Raw genomic sequence first — 21,139 nt, 5'->3', positions numbered from 1 at the left:
TATTACTGTCAAGAAATGCAACCACATGCAATCATGTTTGAGATATATACTTCCACAAAAAATCATGACATGACTTTAGTCTCTACTTTTAGTCTTGACAAAATTGCATGTGTAATACTTTTCTACACACGACCTACGTAAACACACATGGACCCCAGGTGAGCTCATATACATATCCCTGGACTTGGCGCCTATATGGCCTGAAAACGTAGTATACCTCCACAACATCTCGAAATGGCCAAGATAGTTCTCTAGATTGTTAGTCGTGTGAATGATGTCACTAGAGTCTCCCACTCTATCCATCTAGTACCTACCCCAATAGCATTATTAGCGACGTAGGTCGGACCCAGTAGCACCCCTTGCCAATTGGTAGGTCCTCATGAGCGATATGTTGCGCTAAGCCTAGGCCGTTAGGGAAGTGTGTCGAGACAAATAGGTACCTTTACCTTGTGCAAATGGAAAGAATCTCCTAAGTAGGGTCTTTGTGTTGTAAATTGATCTTAAGATGGGGCATGGGACCATACAGATTGATATAGTAGTTGGTTGACACACGAAGTTGCTCTCCCTAACTAGGGTTACATCATGGTCCCATGCAAGGGCTCGCTAGCTAACCTTCCCTGAATTATATTCAAATCAACAGACGTCATACTATCCCACCGAATTATATTGAGGTAGCGCCTCAACCTAGGATGTCACTCTTTCATTACGTAGGCAAAGCAAGCTATCTGTATCAAAATACAGAAATGTTAAACAACCTGCTCCGATAGTTTTAGAGATTAGGTCGTAACTTCCTAGAGCCTAAAGAAAATACCACCGTAACCTACTACGATAAGGATGCGATGAGAACCTAAAAGCAGGCTGCTTCCTGAGTATTTTTATATTCACCCCCTCCTCATTATTTTTCAAGTGATTGTTGACTTCTAGCCGAGGTGGGGAGCACTCGAGAGCTGCGAGAACACAAAAATTGTCATCCTTGGCTGTCAGTTTTGTAGGTGTATTTTGAGTCGTTTTGCATTTATTTGAATTTGTACCCGAAACTCATTCCCTATTTACAATTAAACTTGAAAATTTAGTTGTCCTCTAATGAATCGAGTTTCTAGTACAATTAACTATCATAAATATAATTACTCTATTTCGATGAAAGATTGAAAAATAAGGGAATGAAATAAGCAAGAATCAAAACAAATTAAAAAAAAATACCACCGAAGTACAAAAGTAGGTGGCATAAAGGATAGAGATGAACATGAACATAATAAGGTGAAAGCTTTTCTATCTTCTTCCCGAATTCATGGACTCATTTAATGGCATTTTGCGCCCGAGTAAATGAGAGATATTTGAATAAAAACGATGTTAAGAAATATGAGAGTTAAAAAATACTTAAAAAATAAATCGAAGTCACATCTAAATAAGAACAATGTTAAAAATTGAGAGTTAAATAAGAACAATTTTAAGATGCAGGTGAGCAACGACAAGTAGGTAACATAGTCATATTGTTGAGACGCAAGAAAATGTTTAGCTATTAAGTGTTAAATCTGAATTCTAAATTTTCATATGAACCGAGGACACCTAAGCTCACTGCTAATAGACATTGTCTGTTTTAGTCCGTTACGTATTACCATCAAAACAGAGAATCAAAGGCACCCAAGCCCACTGCTAGCCAATATTGTTCGTTTTAGCCTATTACGTATCACCGTTAACCTCACAGTTTTAAAACACGTCTGCTATTGAGAGGTTTCCACACACTTACAAAGAATACCTTGTTCCCTTCTCCAACCAACGTGGGATCCACTAAACTTCATAATCTCACGTAATTGAACTTCAATCGTAACGAGTTCCATAACGAACTCATATATTTTTATAAAATTCATAAAAAAAATATGAAAAAAATGAAAGAAAGAAAAGCACATGAAACTACAAAGAATCATGATAGAGACAAGGAGAATGTGAAGAATCTCTAGTTGACGACAGATAACAAAGGTAGGGTACCCCTCAAAAGGATATAAATAAGGGATTGCCCTTCAATAACTTCTTCACCAGACAATTACACATCTTTTCAGCTCTCTCACGTACTACCATCCTCTCAACGCCATGCCGAGAGACCGTGACCCTTTGGTCATCGGGAGAGTCATCGGCGACGTTATCGACTCGTTCACGAGGTCCATTTCCATTAGGGCTACTTACAACAATAGGGAAATTAGCAATGGGTGTGAGCTCAAACCCTCTCAAGTTGTCAACCAGCCAAGAGTTGAGATCGGTGGCACTGACCTTCGCACCTTCTTCACTTTGGTAAATCCTTTGTTTTTACCTTTTCACTGTCTTGGCCATGCATTTTTTTACCCTTTCATTTCACTTTGTTTGCTATAGGTTATGGTGGATCCTGATGCTCCTAGCCCTAGTGATCCTAATCTAAGGGAATACTTGCATTGGTACGTCCATTTTTTTTTTTACCTTTTCACTATAAATTTTTTTACGGTGTCGAGAGGTCATCATAATATAACCGACAATTTTACACATTAAATATGAAAAAAAAAAAATTGTACGTCTGCTTCACTTTTGCATCCTATGATCATTAAAACGCAAACATTTTTTTGATATATATATTTGATCGTTATTAAGAGTTGGTCACATTCTGGCGACCTCGTTGAATAATTTTTCATCATGGGTAATTTTTCTTTTTACTTTTCTCGAGAAAGGTAACCTATTTTTTTCCAAAAAAAGAATCATTCTTTCTAATAACCAATTAGAATGTTGGTCCATACATACATCTTTACTTGATCGTGACAAATTTTTTTTTTATAGATTGAAAGTTTAAATTTTTAATGTTAATAATAGTTTTTAAACATTATTATATTTAAAATATGATAAGGTAAAGAATCGAACCATCGATTTTTAGGATGTAAAATAATGTCTTATCGAATAAGTTATGTTTGAATAGAATCATAGATGTCTCTAGTCTTGGAGATTGTCGGTGTCCTTTCGTAACGAAGTAAAGCCTTGTTCTAAAAATTTAAGAGAATCAAAGTCTAATAATGAATTAAATGGATAGTTTAATGTGGATCCTTCCCGATGTAAATGTATATAATTGTTTCGGTCCGATTCGCAGGTTGGTGACTGATATCCCCGCTACAACTGGAGCGACCTTTGGTACGTTATCTTTATGTTTCTAAACATTTTGTTTATCGAGATGTGTTTGTGTCATCAAATTTATTAAAAGTTTGATAGGGATGCCTCATAACATTATATATTCCTTACAATTATTAAAGTACTTTGGAAAAGAGATCCCAAAAAAATTAAATTAGCTTTTTCTTCCCGTCAATTTCTAATATCACGGGTATGAAAATTTAAACATCTGACTTTAAAGCATACCTGTGCACACTTTTCCACAATAAATGTGAGATGTTACATCAGTTGGAGAATGAAACGAAACATTCCCTTATAAGGATGTGGAAATCTCTCCCTAGCAGACGCGTTTTAAAATCGTGAGGCTGACAGCAACATGTAATGGGCGAAAGCGGACAATGTCTACTAGTGGTGGGCTTGGATTGTTACAAATAGTATCAAAGTCTGTCACTGAACGGTGTGCCAGTGAGGACGTTGGGTCTCAAGAGGAATTTGTGAGTTTCCACCTCAGTTGGAGAGGGGAACGAAACATACTTTATAAGAGTGTGGAAACCTCTCTCCAGCAGACGCGTGTTAAAACCATGAGGCTAACGGTGATACGTAACGAGCTAAAACAGACAATATCTACTGGTGGTGGGCTTGGACTGTTACAAATGGTATTAAAGCTTGTCACAGAGTGGTGTGCTAACGAGAACATTGGTCTCCAAGGGGAATTTGTGAGATCCCACATGATTAGGAAGGAGAACGAAACATTCTTTATAAAGGCGTGGAAACCTCTCCCTAGCAGACACATTTTAAAATCGTGAGGCTAAGAGCGACACGTAATGGGATAAAGCGAACAATATTTACTAGCAGTGAGTTTAGACTGTTACAAATAGTATCATAGCCCGTCACCAAGCGGTATACTAGCGAGGACGCTGTGTCTCCAAGGGGAGATGGATTATGAGATCCCACTTCAGTTGAAGAGGGAAACGAAACATTCTTTACAAGAGTATAGAAACCTCTCCCCAACAGACGCATTATTCATAAATTCTAATTTCTTCTTTTCTCGAGTTTAATGTCACATGAAAGCGTAGGACTTAAACCGACTCCAACATCTTAATTATACATATATTAACTAGTTGAGTTATATTAATCGATATGAACAATGGTAGGTCAAGAGATCGTGTGCTATGAGAGCCCGAGGCCAACGGTGGGTATCCATCGTCTCGTGCTGGTGTTGTTTCGACAGCTTGGAAGGCAAACGGTGTACGCTCCTGGGTGGCGCCAGAACTTCAACACGAGAGACTTTGCAGAGCTTTACAATCTAGGCTTGCCGGTGGCCGCCGTTTATTTCAATTGCCAAAGGGAAAGTGGGTCTGGTGGAAGGAGAAGAAGCCAAAATGATTTCCAAGTCCCCACCTCACATTAATTAGATTAATATTATAGCCACTATCATCTATTAATCCTACCTTGCTTTTAGATTAACCTTTATTTTGGATCATAAATAAGCCCAAATGCATTCCTAAATATTGCTCTTATACTATATATTATATATATAATAAGATCGTTTCGTATGAGTCACTGTCTTTTCTTCTTCGTCTTTCTTGTTCGAGTGTTCGTGTTGTGCTTTTTTTTCGTATGAATCAGAGTAGAAGATCGAGAGTTTGAACCTTAATTCCCTAAGGGATCGGTAGAAAGTTAACAAAATTTCGAATGACGTATAAATATCTTAATCTTAAATCAGGATGATATCTATAGAAAGTGATGTTTATGCTCGAATAATATCGGCAACATCATAGCATAATTAGAATAACTACTCGTTTGCCTAATACCCAATAGAGAATAACACGTCATAACATCCTTATATTCTTAGTGTAATGGAATCAACCCATTTTAGCTATAAAAGTGTAGAACAACCATGTGTACTAAATAGCTCATAAAGCATAGAAAGAAAACTACGTGCTACTCATACAACGAATTAAACATGCTCATTAACCTTATGCATACTCGATTTTTGTCTACGCTCAACGAGATCACTCGAGTCCATTGAGTCACTAACCATTCGTGTTTAATCCTTACAAAGCTTTTTAAGATTGACTTCTTTGAGTTATGTTAACTTTGATCGTTTTTTCTAAAAGCTTCAATGCTTCCTTTTGGTACTCACTATAAGTTCTCGTGATTTTGTTTTTGGTTTCTCTAAAAGATCTCATACCAATCGAGATGTATTCCTTACTTATAAACTCATGATCATTCCTTTAATTAGCCAAGGTGGGACTCCTGTCTCAACTATTCTGCTCTCGAACAAAGTACACCATCTAACTTCCTCTGAGGTCTATGGAACCCTTGAATTGCCTCCCCTTAGTCGAGACTCGACTCCTCCTCTAGAACCCTCGAACAAAGTATACTTTTTGTTTGACACTTCAGTCACTTTTAACTAATTATAACAAACATATGCCAACAATGTTATGATATACTTTAAACATCATAACACAGACTCAAGAAGATCAGTTATTTAAAACATGGCTACTGTGTAAATAAGAAACCCATAAGATATGATAACCTTAACTAATTGAACCTAAGAAGTTTTATAAACGTTTTCGATATGCAAACTTCTAGTTCACAAATACTAAAATCCCCCAAATCAGATTGATTTCATTTCAAATTATTGCAACTCTTGGAATTCGATCTAACAACGATATTGAAGAATAAGAACTTTAGATCTAAATATATCCAAGAGCTTCTAAATGATAAATAATCTCCTCAATAAAAATTAAGATTTGGGTTGCCTTGTTGATCGAATATTTATAAGAAAGAATGCTTGTCTGATATTCGAATTACTCCACAGCCAAAATCGATTAATCGACTCAAGCTTGAATGATTCTAAGCATGCAACTTAGAAGAAAACACAAATACTATTTTTACTACATTTTTTCAAGACTATTATACACCGATAACATAAATGGTTTTATATAACCTCAAAATAAAACTCTTGACGTTTGATGAAGCATTTTAGAAGTTGTAACTTACATATTTTATGTCGATAATTAGCCAATATATAAATATAACTTTAAATAAAATAAAATTTTTTAAAATACATTAGAAATATCATAACTTTAATTACTATCCACCCAAAATCGGTAACCATCCATAAATAAAGAGATGTCTTGGTCGAGAGCTGACATCATACCTCCCCTTATTACACATCTTGAAGCATTTCTAATCTTTTTGGAGTAAATGTTATTTTTGCGAGCAATCGTCGGGCCAATGGAGCATCCATCGGATATCTGATTGACACCAAAGTTGATGAGTTTTCATCTTGAGTTCGCATACTGAAACTCGTATCGAAACCCCAACTTCTGAGATTATGGCTTGGGGCCCTACTCAGCCCTCTTTCCAAGCCTGTCTTCAACATTTGTGTCGCATCATTCTCTCCAAACTTGTCTTCAACATTCGTGTCACATCATTCTCTCCAACCTTGCTTATGCCTCAACTTGGCTTTAACACACATTCTTCTTGTTGTGTTGGATGATGCATCATCCTCCTCAATCGCATCATGACACTATCTATCTCGGCCCTCATGTGGCTGGATGAGCGGCACTTGAAGATCACCTTTTCAGTCTACGTATGGGGTCATAACCTACTTGTCTTCTTAGTGAGGTTGCGACACTATGTGCATATGGTCTGCACGCATGATGAACCTCTTTTCGCACGTGCAAGTGCATGAGTGTGAATTGCTCGACCCGTTCAACCTCCAATCAATTGTTTTTCATCCCAATTTCAATATTAACCCTAATTTTATTGGTATTAAGACCTACCAAAGAAATTTCATAATTTTTGGAGCTCCTAACACGCAAAAAAGCTAGCTCGAGAAGGCACCCGACAACCAAGTAAATAACCACACGTGTTGGTTAGTGTTTGAAGCCGTTTGGGAGTGGGTAATGCAAATCTAAACTCAATTTAAAAGATACAAAATATTGTCTATGAATAATAGCTGATTTAAATTATAAGGCTAAATTATAAAATGTCAATAATGCAGGTAGATAAAACTTCACTGCTTTTAAATTTTCCTTCTAAGGCTAAAAACACTTTCATCCCAAGAACCCATTCAAAGCTGCAATGGATTGTTCACAAGTAGATGAAACTAATTTATGTCAGATATAACCAAGCCCCAACATTCAACCAAGATTTAAGAGTTACATACCTATGCTATTGAGTGTCCAATTGTCTCTGCTTTTTCTTCTTGGATCCACCAGAAAGAGCAGCTTTTATCTTTGTCCACTCGGCTACCGACCGAGAATTTCTCATAAACGGGCAGCAAGTTTCGCCGCTTTTAGCATGAAATGAACCTGCTTCCTGTGGTTTAATATGCCTCTCAATAGCTTCGGTGGGAGAGGGCTCATTTTCTTGCACTGCAGGTTGATCGTTCTTCTTGACATCATAACAGGCAGTTTCATCTTTTGCAACTACAAATGCAGCAGAATCATCTGCCGCAGTACTTTGAATTTGCTGTTCTATTGAATCCTTATTTTCGCTTGGCGCGAAAAGATTAACATTGATGACATCGGATTCCCTTTGTACCTGCTTTTCAGAAGTATTGTTTGATAAAATTTGAGTAATACTGAAGGAGGTGGCTTCCTGGCTAACTAATTGTGTCCATGAAGATTTTTGCTTCCATGCAGCGCCTCTTCCTTGATTCGAGGTGACATTTCGAACAGTATTTTCGGCTTCTGGGGAGCTCTCCACAGATTTCATTTCTTTTGATTTGCTTTCAAATATTGCATCAGTTGCAGCTAGATTCAGATCCTCGGCTTCTGTTTGCTTTTGATCTGCTGATGATGCAGTAGGCAGTGCGTCTGAAATGCAGAACGAAACATTGCTATTCGCGGGTTTCGTTTCATCTTTTTTCCTTTTCAATACTGCAGCAGTAGCAAGGTCGCTGTTTCTGTTTGGAGTTGAATGAGCTCGATTCGGATCATCAGCTTCTGTTTGCTCTTGATCTCCTGAAGACGCAGTAGGCAGTGTGTCTAAAATGCTGAAGGAAACATTGCTATTCGCGGGTTTCGTTTTATCTTTTTTTCTTTTCAATACTGCAGCAGTAGCACGGTCGCTGTTTCTGTTCGGAGATGAATGAGCTAGACTTAGAGCATCTGCTTCTGGTTGCTCTTCATTTGCTGAAGGAACAGAAGGCAGTATGTCTGAGATGCTGAATGAAGCCTTGCTCTTATCACAAATAAGTGTTTTCCATGAAGATTTCTGAGAACGTGAAGATTGGATCGGCATTGCTCGATCAGGAGCTTGAGGCCTCGAGGGTCCAACTGGCTCATATGCTGGATTTGTGTTCCCCTTTCCACTGCCAGTAGAGATATTGGGCACATATTCATTACTATCAAATTCCTCATTGGTAACCGATTTCCTTTTCTTGCTTTGAACTCTGCTATTACCTTTCTGATCCCTGTCCGCACCCTGAAACGATCCATTTTTATAAGTATACCTCGACCGCAAAGTTCAAGATGATAAAAACCGAATGAAATACAAAAAACCCAAAATGCTTCAACAAACCCGTGAGATAAACATACCCTCTCAAATATATCTTAAAACGTGAAGGAAAAAACGATAAAATGGCGATGGTGATAGCGTAATTCTTAACCTTACTGTTCCCATGAGCTTTGAAACTTTTACTGCCACTGTTCAATGGCAAAGGTTTGGAATTGGAGCCACTAGCCATTACATTAAGCACAAGGCTATCTTCATCGCTATCCTCTTTATTATCTTCAAGTGGTTGATTATCGGTCAATATCTTAGAGTTGTCTTTATCCTTGACTCCCATGGTTCCATTACAATTAGCATGAGAAGCTTCCTGCCTCTCAAAGAGCTTGTTCAACACTGTATTCATCATCTTGATTTCATCTTCACCAATTCCACCATTCCCAGCATCCAAATCTCCTGTTTTTGCGTCCATGGATTTGCTAGTGGGATCAGAAACATTATGCTCTTCACAGTCACAAAAATGCACAGGAAGAGGAGGCACCTCAACATGTGGAAAATCATATTTGTGAGTTCCCGTACCACTAATTGGTAAAGACTTCACCTGTAAACAAATTCATACTTAAGAATCTAAAGAACAGTCATTGATTGAATCATCTCAAAATGAAAACTTCGTAAGCAAAGAATCACCTCTCCTAAACTTGGAAAGAAAATCTGAATGTGCTCTGATTTCGCAACATGCTCTGTAGATTCTGGAGCAGAAGTCTCCAGGTCTGCACCATCATCATAATTCATAATTTCAGCATCTTCCTCCCACTCCCGCCTCAAGCGAGCAAGATAATGTTCCTTAGCTTTCTCAAGCCTCAACTTTCCTCCTTTCCAAGCACATCCATTGTACTATGTACAAGAATAACGAACTTTTCAGCAACTAAATTAGGAACGCGCTATCTAATTCATGAAGAGGTACGGAAAATGCAATAATCGAACTACAATTAGGTTAAAATCGCAACCAGATAGCGAGATAGGCATATAAACACACATTCAAGAGAAAACATAGCCAAAATCGGGGAAAAAAAAAACAACGTAATGAGAGTTCGGCAATGGAATCGAGGAGAAAAAAACTTACAGTGCTGAAGAGTTTGGAGACGGACGATTGGGAGGACGGAAAGAAGTCGACGTAAGCGAAGCTCCGAGATTTGGAACGAATGAAATCAACGGCCTCCACCACGCCGCCGACGCTCTGAAAAACCTTCCTGAGGTCGTCTTCAGTCATGGCAGCACCTAGTCCTCCAACGTAAATCCTCAACTTCGAGGAGGCGCTTTCTCCTTCTTCCATGGCTTTTCTTCTTCTTCTTCCTCCTCCTAGAGCTCGCAGACCCAGCAGTCGCCCAACAGGGACCCCTCTGAAATATGGGAAAGCCCCAACTTTACGAAAATAGCCTTAGGGTTATTTGAAATTAGTTTTTATTTTATTTTACTTTTTATTTATTTTAAAAATATCTTTAAATTTCCAAAAATTTCAATAATACTTTTAAATATTTAAAAAAACTCTAAAATATTTATTTATTTCATAAAATATCTTCAAATTTTTAACTAATTTCGTCTATTAATATTTTATTGATTAAATTATACAAAATATTTTTAAATTTTTTTATAAAAATACCAATTATTTTTAAATTATTTATTTCATCTAAAAATATAACTAAAATTCGGATATTTTATAGATATTTAAAAATATCTATAAAATAATACTTTTAAATATTTAAAAAATTCTAAAATATTTATCTGTGGTCGTCTATTAATATTTTATAGATTATTATTTTTATTAAATTATACAAAATATTTTTGAATTTTTTTCATAAAAATACCAATTATTTTTTAATTATTTATTTCATATAAAAATATAACTAAAATTCGAATATTTTATAGATATTTAAAAATATCTATAAAATAATACTTTTAAACATTTAAAAAATTCTAAAATATTTATTTGTGGTGCTCGTCTATTAATATTTTATAGATTATTTCTATTTTTAATGTTATTTTTATTAAATTATACAAAATATTTTTGAATTATTTTCATAAAAATAGCAATTATTTTTTAATTATTTATTTCATCTAAAAAAACATAACTAAAATTATTTACATAAACAATTTTATACCTAAATTTATTTTTTAGGGAAAAAAAATTGAAATTGAGAAATAAAAATGAAAATTTTATTGTCATTGACCAACCGAAGCCCTAAAATTTGGGCCTTGAAGGCTTAGAACCCTAAAAAGACCATTTTTATTTACAACCAAACAAAAGGGTGTCTCAAGGTCCTCGCATGGGCCATCCCAAAATTCCATACGCAAATTCGCTGAGCAGAACGTTCCAGAACAGCCTCGTTGAATCTCGTGCGAGGCCTTGAGCTGCGGCTAGCGCCATTTCTACGAAAAGCAAAAGGCAAAGAGCCTGCATCTCCCCCGTAATTCAAAATCTTCGGGAAGCTTCTCAAGAACGCACAGATCCACGTACACCTTCGTCTTTGGTGTTCAAATTTGGCGTGCGCTTGTTCAAATCATCAGATATTGTAATCTTGGTGGTCGGGCAGATTGGAAGAAGCTTTCCTTTATTGGGTTCGCGATGGAGAATGGAGCAGTTTCTTCCGAGACTCAACAGGGGGCGTCTTATACCTACTGGGTCAGGGAGACACGAGAGGATGCGGCTCCACTTCCTGTCCCTCGCAAGCTCTCGGCTGACGACATTATTGCTTCTCAAGCGTCTCAGCCTCCCACCCTTGGCTCCGTCTGGAATCGGGTATGTTTCATTTGTAATGGTCATTCTTGTTGATGAAATATGGATATTTTGCTTTCTTTAAGGATTAATGTTAATGGTATGGGTCGTGTGGCTGGGAAGAATATAGCGTTTGTGATAATATCTGAACTTGGAAAATTGGAGTCCTCTCCAATATGAAAGGAGTCTCGAATTTACAGCAAAAAAGTTGAAATGGTATCACATCCTTTATAATGAGAAAGATTTGAAAGGAATGTTGTTTAAATTTGTTCTGTTAGAAAGAAGGTTTGTTAATGTTCTTGAACTTGAGATAATCTAGATTTTGTGTTAATTTTCTTTGATCCATTCGGTTGGGTAATGTTGATATCATGAATAAAGTTAAAAGTGGGGAACGGAGTCAGAATTTCGTTATGATTAACTTGCCTGTTTTAGATATGGCTAACAAATACTCAAAGTAAGTTAAATAGTCAGCAACTTAGATTCCCATACATGGAAGGCCACTAAAATGATTGTCTTTTGATGATCTATGTTTCTTTTCTTGGCTTTTCTTGGCTAAGTGGCGTTTGCACGTGTCTGATGAATTTTGTTGTTAATGTTATTTGTTTTTTCTACCTTTGTAGGCTGGAACTTGGGAGGAGAAGAACTTGAATAAATGGGCAAGTGATAGAATGAAGGTTGGTGACCTCAACAAGCTGCAATATTATTGTACATTTTTTATACGTTCTTTCTGTTTATCTGCTGTTGTCTTTTTCTAACACGATTTCTCTCTTTCCCCACCTTTATTGTAGGAGTTGCTAATGTCAGTAGATTCCTTGGAGTTCTCCAGCGGTAAAGCCGAAATAGAGGATGTATCGAAGTGTGTTGGGGATGTAAGTTCTCAGTAGTCTTTCTATTAGAATAGGTCCATATGAATGCTTGTTTTATATACTCAACTGTGAATGTTTTTGGTGGGATTTGCAGTATGAACAAATTAACAAATCTGTACCTGCTTATGGTGGTATAATTCTTGAAATAAAATTAGTCCCTGTCTCGTTTATTCTTGATTATTTGTTGATTTTAAGTTAAATAGATACGTAAAATTCTTGAAATATAATGTGGTACATTGAAAATCTCATGTTGGATGTGTATTGGTTTCTCTAGTATTCTGTTCGAGTTCAACATTTCGTACATTTGCAGCATAGCATCACTATGAAATAGTAATACTATTTTTTGTAATTTGGCTGACTTTACTATATCTTTTGCTCATGTTTTGTGGTTTCTCTCTGGAATCTCTTGCTATTCGTATCTGTTTAGTGCTTTCCTTCTTTACTTTTCCTTGTCCTAATTTGATTTAGAATCAGTATTTCAAAATTAAAGGATAAGACTTGTTGCTTCCTTGATGTTATTGGCATCTAATTGCAATTTGCTTAGGTTATTTGATTTTAAACGATAATTGGGTGCGCATCTACTGCTTTCACATGTTTCTTATTAAATCCTTTTTTGGGCAGGGGAGATGCGTTATGACGTTATCATCCCGCCTTTAGCCTGTTTCAACTATTAATCAATTAGTTTCCATTTCTTATGAAAAATGGAGTCTGGGTGTCTAGGGTGTCTATTTCATGGTGTGCTCTGATTCCATGTCTTTTGATCACCTTCTATAACGTAGCACAAATATTGGAGAAGTTTCGAACCAATCTTTATTTGAATAATACCCCAATTGCAAACTGTTATGGACCCAAGTTTGCAATCGAGTTATGGGTCTCTTGTGAGTGGAGGTAGTCGGGTGTTTGTGTGAGGGAAGACGTAAAATGCTTCTTTCGATCTATTTAAATAATTGTAAAGCTCAAATAGAGGGAACCTTAATACCTTTGAGTTAAAGTACTCAAAACTAAATTAAAAATTTTTAGATACCATTTTCATTGATGTTTATTACTATTTATACAAGTTGTATAATTTTCATTGTTACATCAAGGAAACCATGACTTCTTTTTGGCATGAGTGTATTGTATGTACACTTGTAGTGACATGTATCACAAACCCCTTGTAATCCAAGGTAAACATGTTTTACCTGGATGTAAACACTCAAAAACCTTGCTGTAAAAATAAAGACCAACCACAGTAACCAACCAGAAACTAGTTAAACTGAGGGAAAAACAGGGTAATAAAAACCAGTAGCTATACTGTAATTCCTGTACTATATCTACTCCTTCCCCCTTAGAATAACTCGTCCACATATGGTTACTTGCATGTTGTTCTATTCCCCTTATGGTTAAAGAAAACTTCACTCAAGAAAGTGCACGATCCCATTGCGGCAGTTTATCTCCACATAGACAACGCATCAAATTAATCTATGCCTGCAATGGAACACCAATGCCATTTCCCCTTTTTCTTCTGCTAGTATATCAATGACTCAAATCTCTGAGTGTCATGTATACTACATTCATGTGTGCAGGCTTTTTTGGTGACTGTCCGTAACAAGAAACGTGTTGGTTATACATATGAACTCACATTGAAAATTAAAGGTAGTGGTTAGCTTAATTAGAATTACATTTATTTAACATCACTTTCCTTCCGTTTGTCTATGTATTTACTATCACGATTGTGTATGATATCAGGTGAGTGGACAATTAAACAGGAGAAAAAGACAGTGAAGGGGCATATAGACGTCCCAGAATTCTCATTTGGTGAGCTAGATGACTTGCAGGTACATTGTTCTTCGTTTCATTAGTGTATTTTGGTGGCTGCAAGTTTCTTGAATGGTATGGAGTAATAATATAAACGAATTCATCTTTCCAAACGTTAGGCTGTCTTGGATGGTCGATGAATGTAAACAATATATTTCTTGCCTTTTCATGCTTCAGTTTTCCTTGATGGGTTCCTCCAGAGTCAAATGAACCTAGGGAGTTGCGAGCTAATGTGTGGCTCATCAAGGCTGATACCTTACCTTTTTCCTTTTGCCTCGATTTGACTTGAATAATTGTTTATGTTAAACTGAGGGCTTAACCAAAGCTGCCAAACTCAACCAATACAAACGGTCCAAATAGCTAGCAGATATTGTCCTATTTAGGTTAGGCTTTTTCTTTCGAACTTCTTCTCAATATTTTTAAGATGCGTCTGCTAGGGAGAGGTTTCTACACCCTTATAAAGAGTGCTTCGTTCTCCTCCCCAACCGATGTGGGATCTCACAATCCATTCCCTTTCGAGGCCCAGCGTCCTCATTAGCACTCGTTCCTTTCTTCAATTGATGTGGGACCCCCCAATCCACCCCCTTTGGGACCAGTGTTCTTTCTGGCACACCGCCTCGTGTTCACCCCCTTTGGGGCTCAACCTCCTCGTTGGCACATTACCTGGTGTTTGGCTCCGCTACCATTTGTAACAGTCCAAGTCCACCGTTAGCAGATATTGTCCTCTTTGGGCTTTCCCTTTCGGGTTTCCCTTCAAGGTTTTTAAAACACATATGCTAGGGGGAGTTTTTCACACCTTTATAAAGAATGCTTCATTCTTCTCCCCAATTGATGTGGGATCTCATAGAACCGATCGGAGCAATAATGTTTTAACGATAATATGATACTTTGTATTACTTTGGCTGTATCCTCTTGTGATCTGGGCAGTAAAATTTTACTTTTGAAACATAACAGATGGAAGTGAGATTGAGCGAAGAGAAAGATCTTCTGGGTTCAGATAAGCAGCAGATTTGCCAAGATTTGAAGCGATTCTTGCAGCCCGTTCGTGGAAAGTTGCTTCAATTCGAGCAGGAGCTCAAAGAAAGATAAAAAGGTTCATTCTTAACAACAACATGTACCAATTATTTTTGTACTTCCTACGTTTGTTTGGCAAGAATGTCTTATTGGATCATATCACAAGGGGCCATTGAGATGCTAAAATTGTAATGCAACTAAATAACGCTTATTTTGTTGTGGGAACTTAATAGATTCTTCAATGTTTAAGGTACTTTGAGGCCCTTGGATATGCTGGGACTGTTATTATTTTTATCAGATCCCTTGTGTGGTTCTAAGTCGATTCCTATCTAGTGTGATGTATGGAATATATGACAACGGTGGAGTGTTAGAGTACTATTGCTCGGTCATGTCATGTAGATTCGAGCGGACGTTCAATTGCTTCGATTTGAATTATCTGGAGGATGCCTTACTATTTTATCAAAAAGATACCATCAAACCAAGATGACAATCAAATCTATTTCTCTCGATAGAAGCCCAAAGAGATGAATAGGGTCCTAAACAATGATAGATATGTATAAAACAAGTCCGTATGCATATTCCTAATCCTAAATGGAATGTAAGGACGTAGGGATCCATAATGTTTCCATTATGTTTACAAGTCACATATGCATATTCCTAAGAACATTCTTAAGAACGTAGGGATCATTATGTTTGAGATGTAAAAATCTAAATGGAATGTAAGGATGTAGGGATCCATTATATTTAATAGAGAGATAATCCATTATATTTACGAGAGATAATCCATTATATTTACGAACAAATCTATATGTAAACATAGTATCAAATACGTTCGGATGACCTTAGTAATTTTAATTCATTTAGAAGATGGGTTTTCTCTTCATGACATATAGGAAAGGTAATTAATGTTAAAGATATTAATGTTATTTTTAAAGATATTAACTAATTTTAAAAAATAAACAAAATATTAATAATTTCTACATAAAATTAACGTTTTTAAAGATATTAACTAATTTTAAAAAATTTTAGAATATTTTTTAAACAAAATATTTTTCAAATTTTGTATTATTAAAATTTTTGAAAATTTAGAGTTATGTATTTTTTAGATAATAATATTCTTATTAATTAACCGGAAAAAAAAATATATTATTATACGTTTCTCTTACTTCGTTCGTTGCTCTGCGTCAAAAACCGCATAAAACCTCTCTCACGAGCAGCCATTTCTTCGAGCTCTCGAAACTGCATATATCAGTTCCAATGGCGGCGAGGAATTCTCTACTGAAGTATATTAGGGTTCACGTACAGGCCCTGCCCAAATCCAATACCCCCGTTCTCTATGTCCACCCCTTCAATGCGATTCGACGCCGTCTCTTCTCCGAGGAGGTGAGGGGTTCTTTTCTTGACAAATCGGAAGTCGCTGACCGCGTCATTTCCGTTGTCAAGAAATTTCAGAAGGTCGATCCTTGCAAGGTATGAGAAATACTCTATTCCTTTCATGATTGATTTTGATTTAATGTGTCTGATATCAAATTACGCAATTAAGTTTCTGTGAGCTACGCTTCGCGTTTGCAGTGGCTTTCTGTTCGTTTATTAACTTTGAATTTTAGGGTTGATTTGGTTTGTGATCTACTAGTGAGAACGTATTGTGCGTTTTCATTGTACTTGCAAATTAGGGATGTGTATCTATGTTCTAAAGTATTAAAAACATATTGAAATAGGATGCATTACTCAATAGAAGTTTTTAGATGGACACGACTCTCCACAAGGGTATGATATTGTCCACTTTGAGCATAAGCTCTCATGGCTTTGCTTTGGGCTTCTCCAAAATGCCTCATACCAATGGAGATAGTATTCTTTGATTATAAACTCATGATCATTCCCTAAATTAACCGCTGTGGGACTTTCATCATCCAACACCTCCCCTCGAACAAAGTACGCCTCCCCTTAATCGAGGCTCGACTCCTTTGAAGTCTTAGTCATTTTTTACTATACCTTTGAGGAGGCTTGACTCCTTTTCTTTTGGAGTCGTTTGTTCGACATTTGAGGATTTGCCAATCTATTGGCACGACTAAGTTTAGGGCATGTCTCTGATACAATGTTAGATGAACACGACTCTCCACAATGGTATGATATTGTCCACTTTGAGCATAAGCTCTCATGGCTTTGCTTTGGCTTCCCCAAAAGGTCTCATACCAATGGAGATAGTATTCTTTGATTATAAACCCATGTCATTCCCTAAATTAACTGATGTGGGACTTTCATCATCCAACAGAAGTATGGTTGATGAAGTATATTTTCTTACCCCCACCAATGGAACCTCAACTCTCAGCCTTCAAGCTATTCCTCTTCGGCAGATTCTTCTTCCAGTGAAGTTTTTCATTTGTATTATCCTTCTCAAAGATATCATTAACTAACATGGGCTTGCATGATTTGGAAATGTGTTTGAGCATTGATGTTAGATTTGGTATACATTTTCGAAAGCTTCACCTTTTACTGAAACTCTTAATTTTGAAGAGTTTACAAACAATAACTCCAGTCCCATTAATGACATTTAAATGACTGATGAATCTTCGATTCAAATTTTGTTTGAACATGCCCCTTCTGTGGGTTTCAAAACACCTTCTGAAGCTTCCCTGAAGGCTTTTGAGTCTACCTATCATTATCTTATTCTCGAAAATTTTGGCTTTATTCTTCATTTCATCCGTTCATTGAGGATAATTCTTTGAATACTGATTTAATCGAAGAAAGTTGTTCAAGTCTTTTAGCCCCCCATATGAAGCAAGTTGCCTCTTCACCTTCTTATCCTTCACAGTTTTTACTTCCCCATACTTGCAACCAAAATGTTGTATCCCCTTTGAATCCAGATTCTTTATTAACTAGAGGAGTTCTCCACTTGACAAAATACCATGCTCCTCTTTCACATGATTCTGATTCCAACGTTAGCATTAAAAAGTGTTGAATCAGTTATGGAGCCTAACTTGGAGGATGGTGTTCTTGAAGATTCTTATTTTGAAGCTTTTGGTTCATTATTTTAGGAAGATGACAATGATACTCTTCTTCTTCCTTTATAAATTCTATTGTTCCCTCCATTCAAATACCCCACAGCAACTTGTTTGTCACACCACTTTGCCCTTCTCCCTAAAGGGAAGATTCAGATGCACCTCCTCCATCATAGACCTCCTATATCCGTGTGCACCTCACAAGCCTCGAATGGACTCGTCCAACGCCCCTAAAGGTAAAGAGATGCAAGTTTAGAACAAATGATTAAGACTCTCCTCATTCCTCCGGTAAAGAATGAACCATTCCAGTTACACACAGGAAAATAGAAAGAGAAATCCTTTTTTTTGGTTTTTGAATTGTCTGCTGTCATGTGGATTTTCTTTTTCATCCTTTCTTAAATTGTAGGATCTCAATTATTCATATGAAAATACTTGTTTAGGTAGAGTACCAGGTGCATTTGAAACTCGCATAGAAATTTTAAGCACTGCATTCATTTCTATCTTTCTTTTTTCACGAGTTGATAATGCATATTATACATTCTCTGCCAGGTTACTCCAACGGCCCATTTTCAAAATGATTTAGGATTGGACAGTTTAGATACTGTGGAGGTTGTGATGGCTCTTGAAGAAGAGTTCCGTTTTGAAATTCCTGATAATGAATCAGACAAAATCAATGCTATCAATCTTGCTGTTGATTTTATTGCCTCTCACCCTCAAGCAAAATAGTCCGAAGCTGCACATGCTTTCACTCGGGTTTCTCCTATCTTGACGAGAAATTAGGTACCGTTAGACTTCCCTTATTTATCCCACTGTATTTTTATTTCGCTCGAAACTGGGTTGAGCCAGCTTCAAGCTGCATAAGTTGATGCAAACTGTTATTGGCTAAAATGAATCAACTGAGCCTATATTTCAATAATGATTTGATGAGCTTCTCCCGTTAACTTATTTGTGAACTAGTTCAACATGCATTATTTAAGATAAAAATTCACTTTTTATCCAGATCTTACAAGCTTGAATTAGTGTGAACTTAACATCCGCAATTGGTTAAGCATATATTATCAAGAAGATTTGTATTTAGTTCGGGACGTTTTCGTGGTTGGATTAGTAGATTTTGTGGGTTTTGGTTTTTCATGTTGTTGGATGTTCTTTTGCTAAGTTTGTTGCTTTTTTTTCCTACTTGATTTTGTGGCTAGGTTCACGTATTTGTGTAGCTGTATTAAGTATTTTAATGGCTAGATAAATTTTGAGTGATATATTGGTCATTCAAGTATAGTGTTGAATTATACAAAGGGAAAATGATTTTTCCCATTATCCTTATTCTCATTTTGATTAGGGTATTATAGAGGTTGATGGGTAATATATTATATGAAATGTTTTGAAAATGAATGAATTGTCATAGCTCAAACGTGTCGTGTCGGTGAATTGTCATAGCTCAAACATGACTAAAATGCATTTTTAGTACGTGACTAAACCCGTGTAACTTACCTTAAAGTGCTCCCAAAACTAACCTCTAACTCTATTTCTAAATTGTTCCCAATATCATAGTCTTTCAATCTGCAGTGAACAGTTGGTTGGAGAGGGAGATGCATATAACTATAATCCATTGGGAATATGAATCCATCAAATGTTCAAAGAAAAAGAAAGCATGTAAAAGCAAGTGTGAACTGTCATTGCCCATATTCAAATATCCCTGCCCCAAACATCTATATACAGAACCATTTCCCAAACTATCTTTGCAGGAAGAAGAATAAGAATATTGTTGAATTGCTTCTTCTTCCATAGGACTGACTTAACAGTACACAAAATCATTAAATCAAGAGAGTCAAATAAGTAACAGTTGTGGATACTCTCTCTTCCTTGCAACATATAAACTTAGAAAGAGGTGAGTCTTCAGCTGGTTCTTACAGCATCAATGGCATGAACCAAATCATCATACTTTGCTCCTGTTACTTCTTTAACTACCATTTTATTCTTTAGAATTTTGAACGTCGGCACCACTTTTATCCCAAGTTCCTTTGCCAATGGCTGCCAAATAAATCACCATAAGAGAGAGAGAGAAAGCTGAAGTGTTCTTCCATATGCATATACATTCCTAAGCTCCAGCAAGAAAGTAGGGATCATGGAACCAACCTTATTGTCTTGGTTGCAGTCAAGCTTTAGAAAGATAACGTCAAGATATTTCTCAGACAATTCTTGGAATTTGGGAGCCATCACTTTGCAGGGTCCACACCTTCAATGTAGTATTTAAGGATGAATATAGAAAGTTAATGAAGAGGTTAAGCTTTTGGGGATCCAAAAACAATGACAATACACATATGAATCTATAACTTCATAGAAGATTGAAGTTGCAAGGAGCCTGAAATTGCACAGAAAAACTTCAATACCAGGAAAAGTTTCTAATTTCTATCTATCCATTTCCATATCTGCAAAATGTAGAGCAACTAAACTTCACTGGAGAAAGGGGTTTTTAGTTAACAAATTTATGCATAATGATATTAAGGAAAGATCAGTAAGATCCAAGAGGTTACGACATGTAGGCAGGGCATGCCTCAATTACAATAAACAAGCTGTGTTGTGTTGTGTTGTGTTTCTAGGAATCCATTTCCTCATTCTTTCTCAAGTTTTCTTTCCCAAAATTCACACATCGATAAACTACTTCAGAGTTAAACAGAAACCATATCTATCACCATTAGAAGGGCACCATCACCAAATAGAATCTCACCTAAAACAGAGAACATTACCTCCAAAATATGTCAAGTTATTGGAAAGGAAACAACCAATCAAGCAGCTAATATCTATTTTAGTTCCACAGGATCATTGAATATACAAATACATTGCTTGACATGGAAGATGAGTTTATTAGCTTGACTCCGACAACTTTGCAATGACTAGCAATTAGCAAAATGTAACCGCCCAAGTCTACCACTAACAGATATGGTCCAGTTTGGGTAATTACTTTTCAGGCTTTTCCTTAAAGCTTTTAAAAGGCATCTGTTGGGGAGAGGTTTTCACACTCTTATAAAAAATGTTTCGTTCTTCTCCCCCAACCGATGTGGGATCTCACACTCCACCACCCCCCCCCCCCCCCCCCCCCCCCCCCC

The 21,139-nt window shown here is 36.6% G+C and overlaps 5 protein-coding genes across 5 annotated transcripts in view; 3 read left to right on the top strand and 2 right to left on the bottom strand.

The window, feature by feature from the left end:
* Positions 1-2,038: 2,038 nt before the first annotated feature.
* On the top strand, positions 2,039-4,673 carry LOC111441191 (protein HEADING DATE 3A). Its single transcript, XM_023078156.1, has 4 exons — positions 2,039-2,286; positions 2,365-2,426; positions 3,104-3,144; positions 4,275-4,673. Exons 1-4 carry the CDS (start codon positions 2,089-2,091, stop codon positions 4,529-4,531), a joined length of 558 nt encoding a protein of 185 aa, XP_022933924.1. The 5' UTR covers positions 2,039-2,088; the 3' UTR covers positions 4,532-4,673.
* Positions 4,674-7,076: 2,403 nt separating this feature from the next.
* LOC111441186 lies at positions 7,077-10,017 on the bottom strand. Its single transcript, XM_023078150.1, has 4 exons — positions 9,713-10,017; positions 9,277-9,483; positions 8,750-9,190; positions 7,077-8,565 (listed from the first exon to the last, which is right to left on the bottom strand). The coding sequence occupies exons 1-4, from the start codon at positions 9,920-9,922 to the stop codon at positions 7,309-7,311; spliced, it is 2,115 nt and encodes a 704-aa protein (XP_022933918.1). The 5' UTR covers positions 9,923-10,017; the 3' UTR covers positions 7,077-7,308.
* A 901-nt stretch (positions 10,018-10,918) lies between these two features.
* LOC111441189 lies at positions 10,919-15,359 on the top strand. Its single transcript, XM_023078155.1, has 6 exons — positions 10,919-11,386; positions 11,983-12,036; positions 12,151-12,231; positions 13,794-13,863; positions 13,957-14,045; positions 14,980-15,359. Exons 1-6 carry the CDS (start codon positions 11,213-11,215, stop codon positions 15,112-15,114), a joined length of 603 nt encoding a protein of 200 aa, XP_022933923.1. The 5' UTR covers positions 10,919-11,212; the 3' UTR covers positions 15,115-15,359.
* An 843-nt stretch (positions 15,360-16,202) lies between these two features.
* On the top strand, positions 16,203-18,983 carry LOC111441193 (acyl carrier protein 2, mitochondrial-like). Its single transcript, XM_023078158.1, has 2 exons — positions 16,203-16,509; positions 18,588-18,983. Exons 1-2 carry the CDS (start codon positions 16,297-16,299, stop codon positions 18,762-18,764), a joined length of 390 nt encoding a protein of 129 aa, XP_022933926.1. The 5' UTR covers positions 16,203-16,296; the 3' UTR covers positions 18,765-18,983.
* A 701-nt stretch (positions 18,984-19,684) lies between these two features.
* Positions 19,685-21,139, bottom strand: part of LOC111441192 (thioredoxin F-type, chloroplastic-like) — a 3,239-nt gene continuing 1,784 nt past the window's right edge. Inside the window, exons 2-3 of the mRNA XM_023078157.1 lie at positions 20,169-20,268; positions 19,685-20,063 (exon numbers count right to left, since the gene is read on the bottom strand). Of these exons, the coding sequence (XP_022933925.1) occupies positions 19,929-20,063; positions 20,169-20,268 (235 nt within the window). The 3' untranslated portion in view covers positions 19,685-19,928. The remainder of the gene's footprint in view (positions 20,064-20,168; positions 20,269-21,139) is intronic.

The sequence above is a fragment of the Cucurbita moschata genome, unplaced genomic scaffold (assembly GCF_002738365.1).
Source record: "Cucurbita moschata cultivar Rifu unplaced genomic scaffold, Cmos_1.0 Cmo_Scf00003, whole genome shotgun sequence".
NCBI lineage: Eukaryota > Viridiplantae > Streptophyta > Magnoliopsida > Cucurbitales > Cucurbitaceae > Cucurbita > Cucurbita moschata.
The sequence above is the reverse complement of the archived record's forward strand: the minus strand, read 5'-3'. Positions and strand labels throughout refer to the sequence as shown.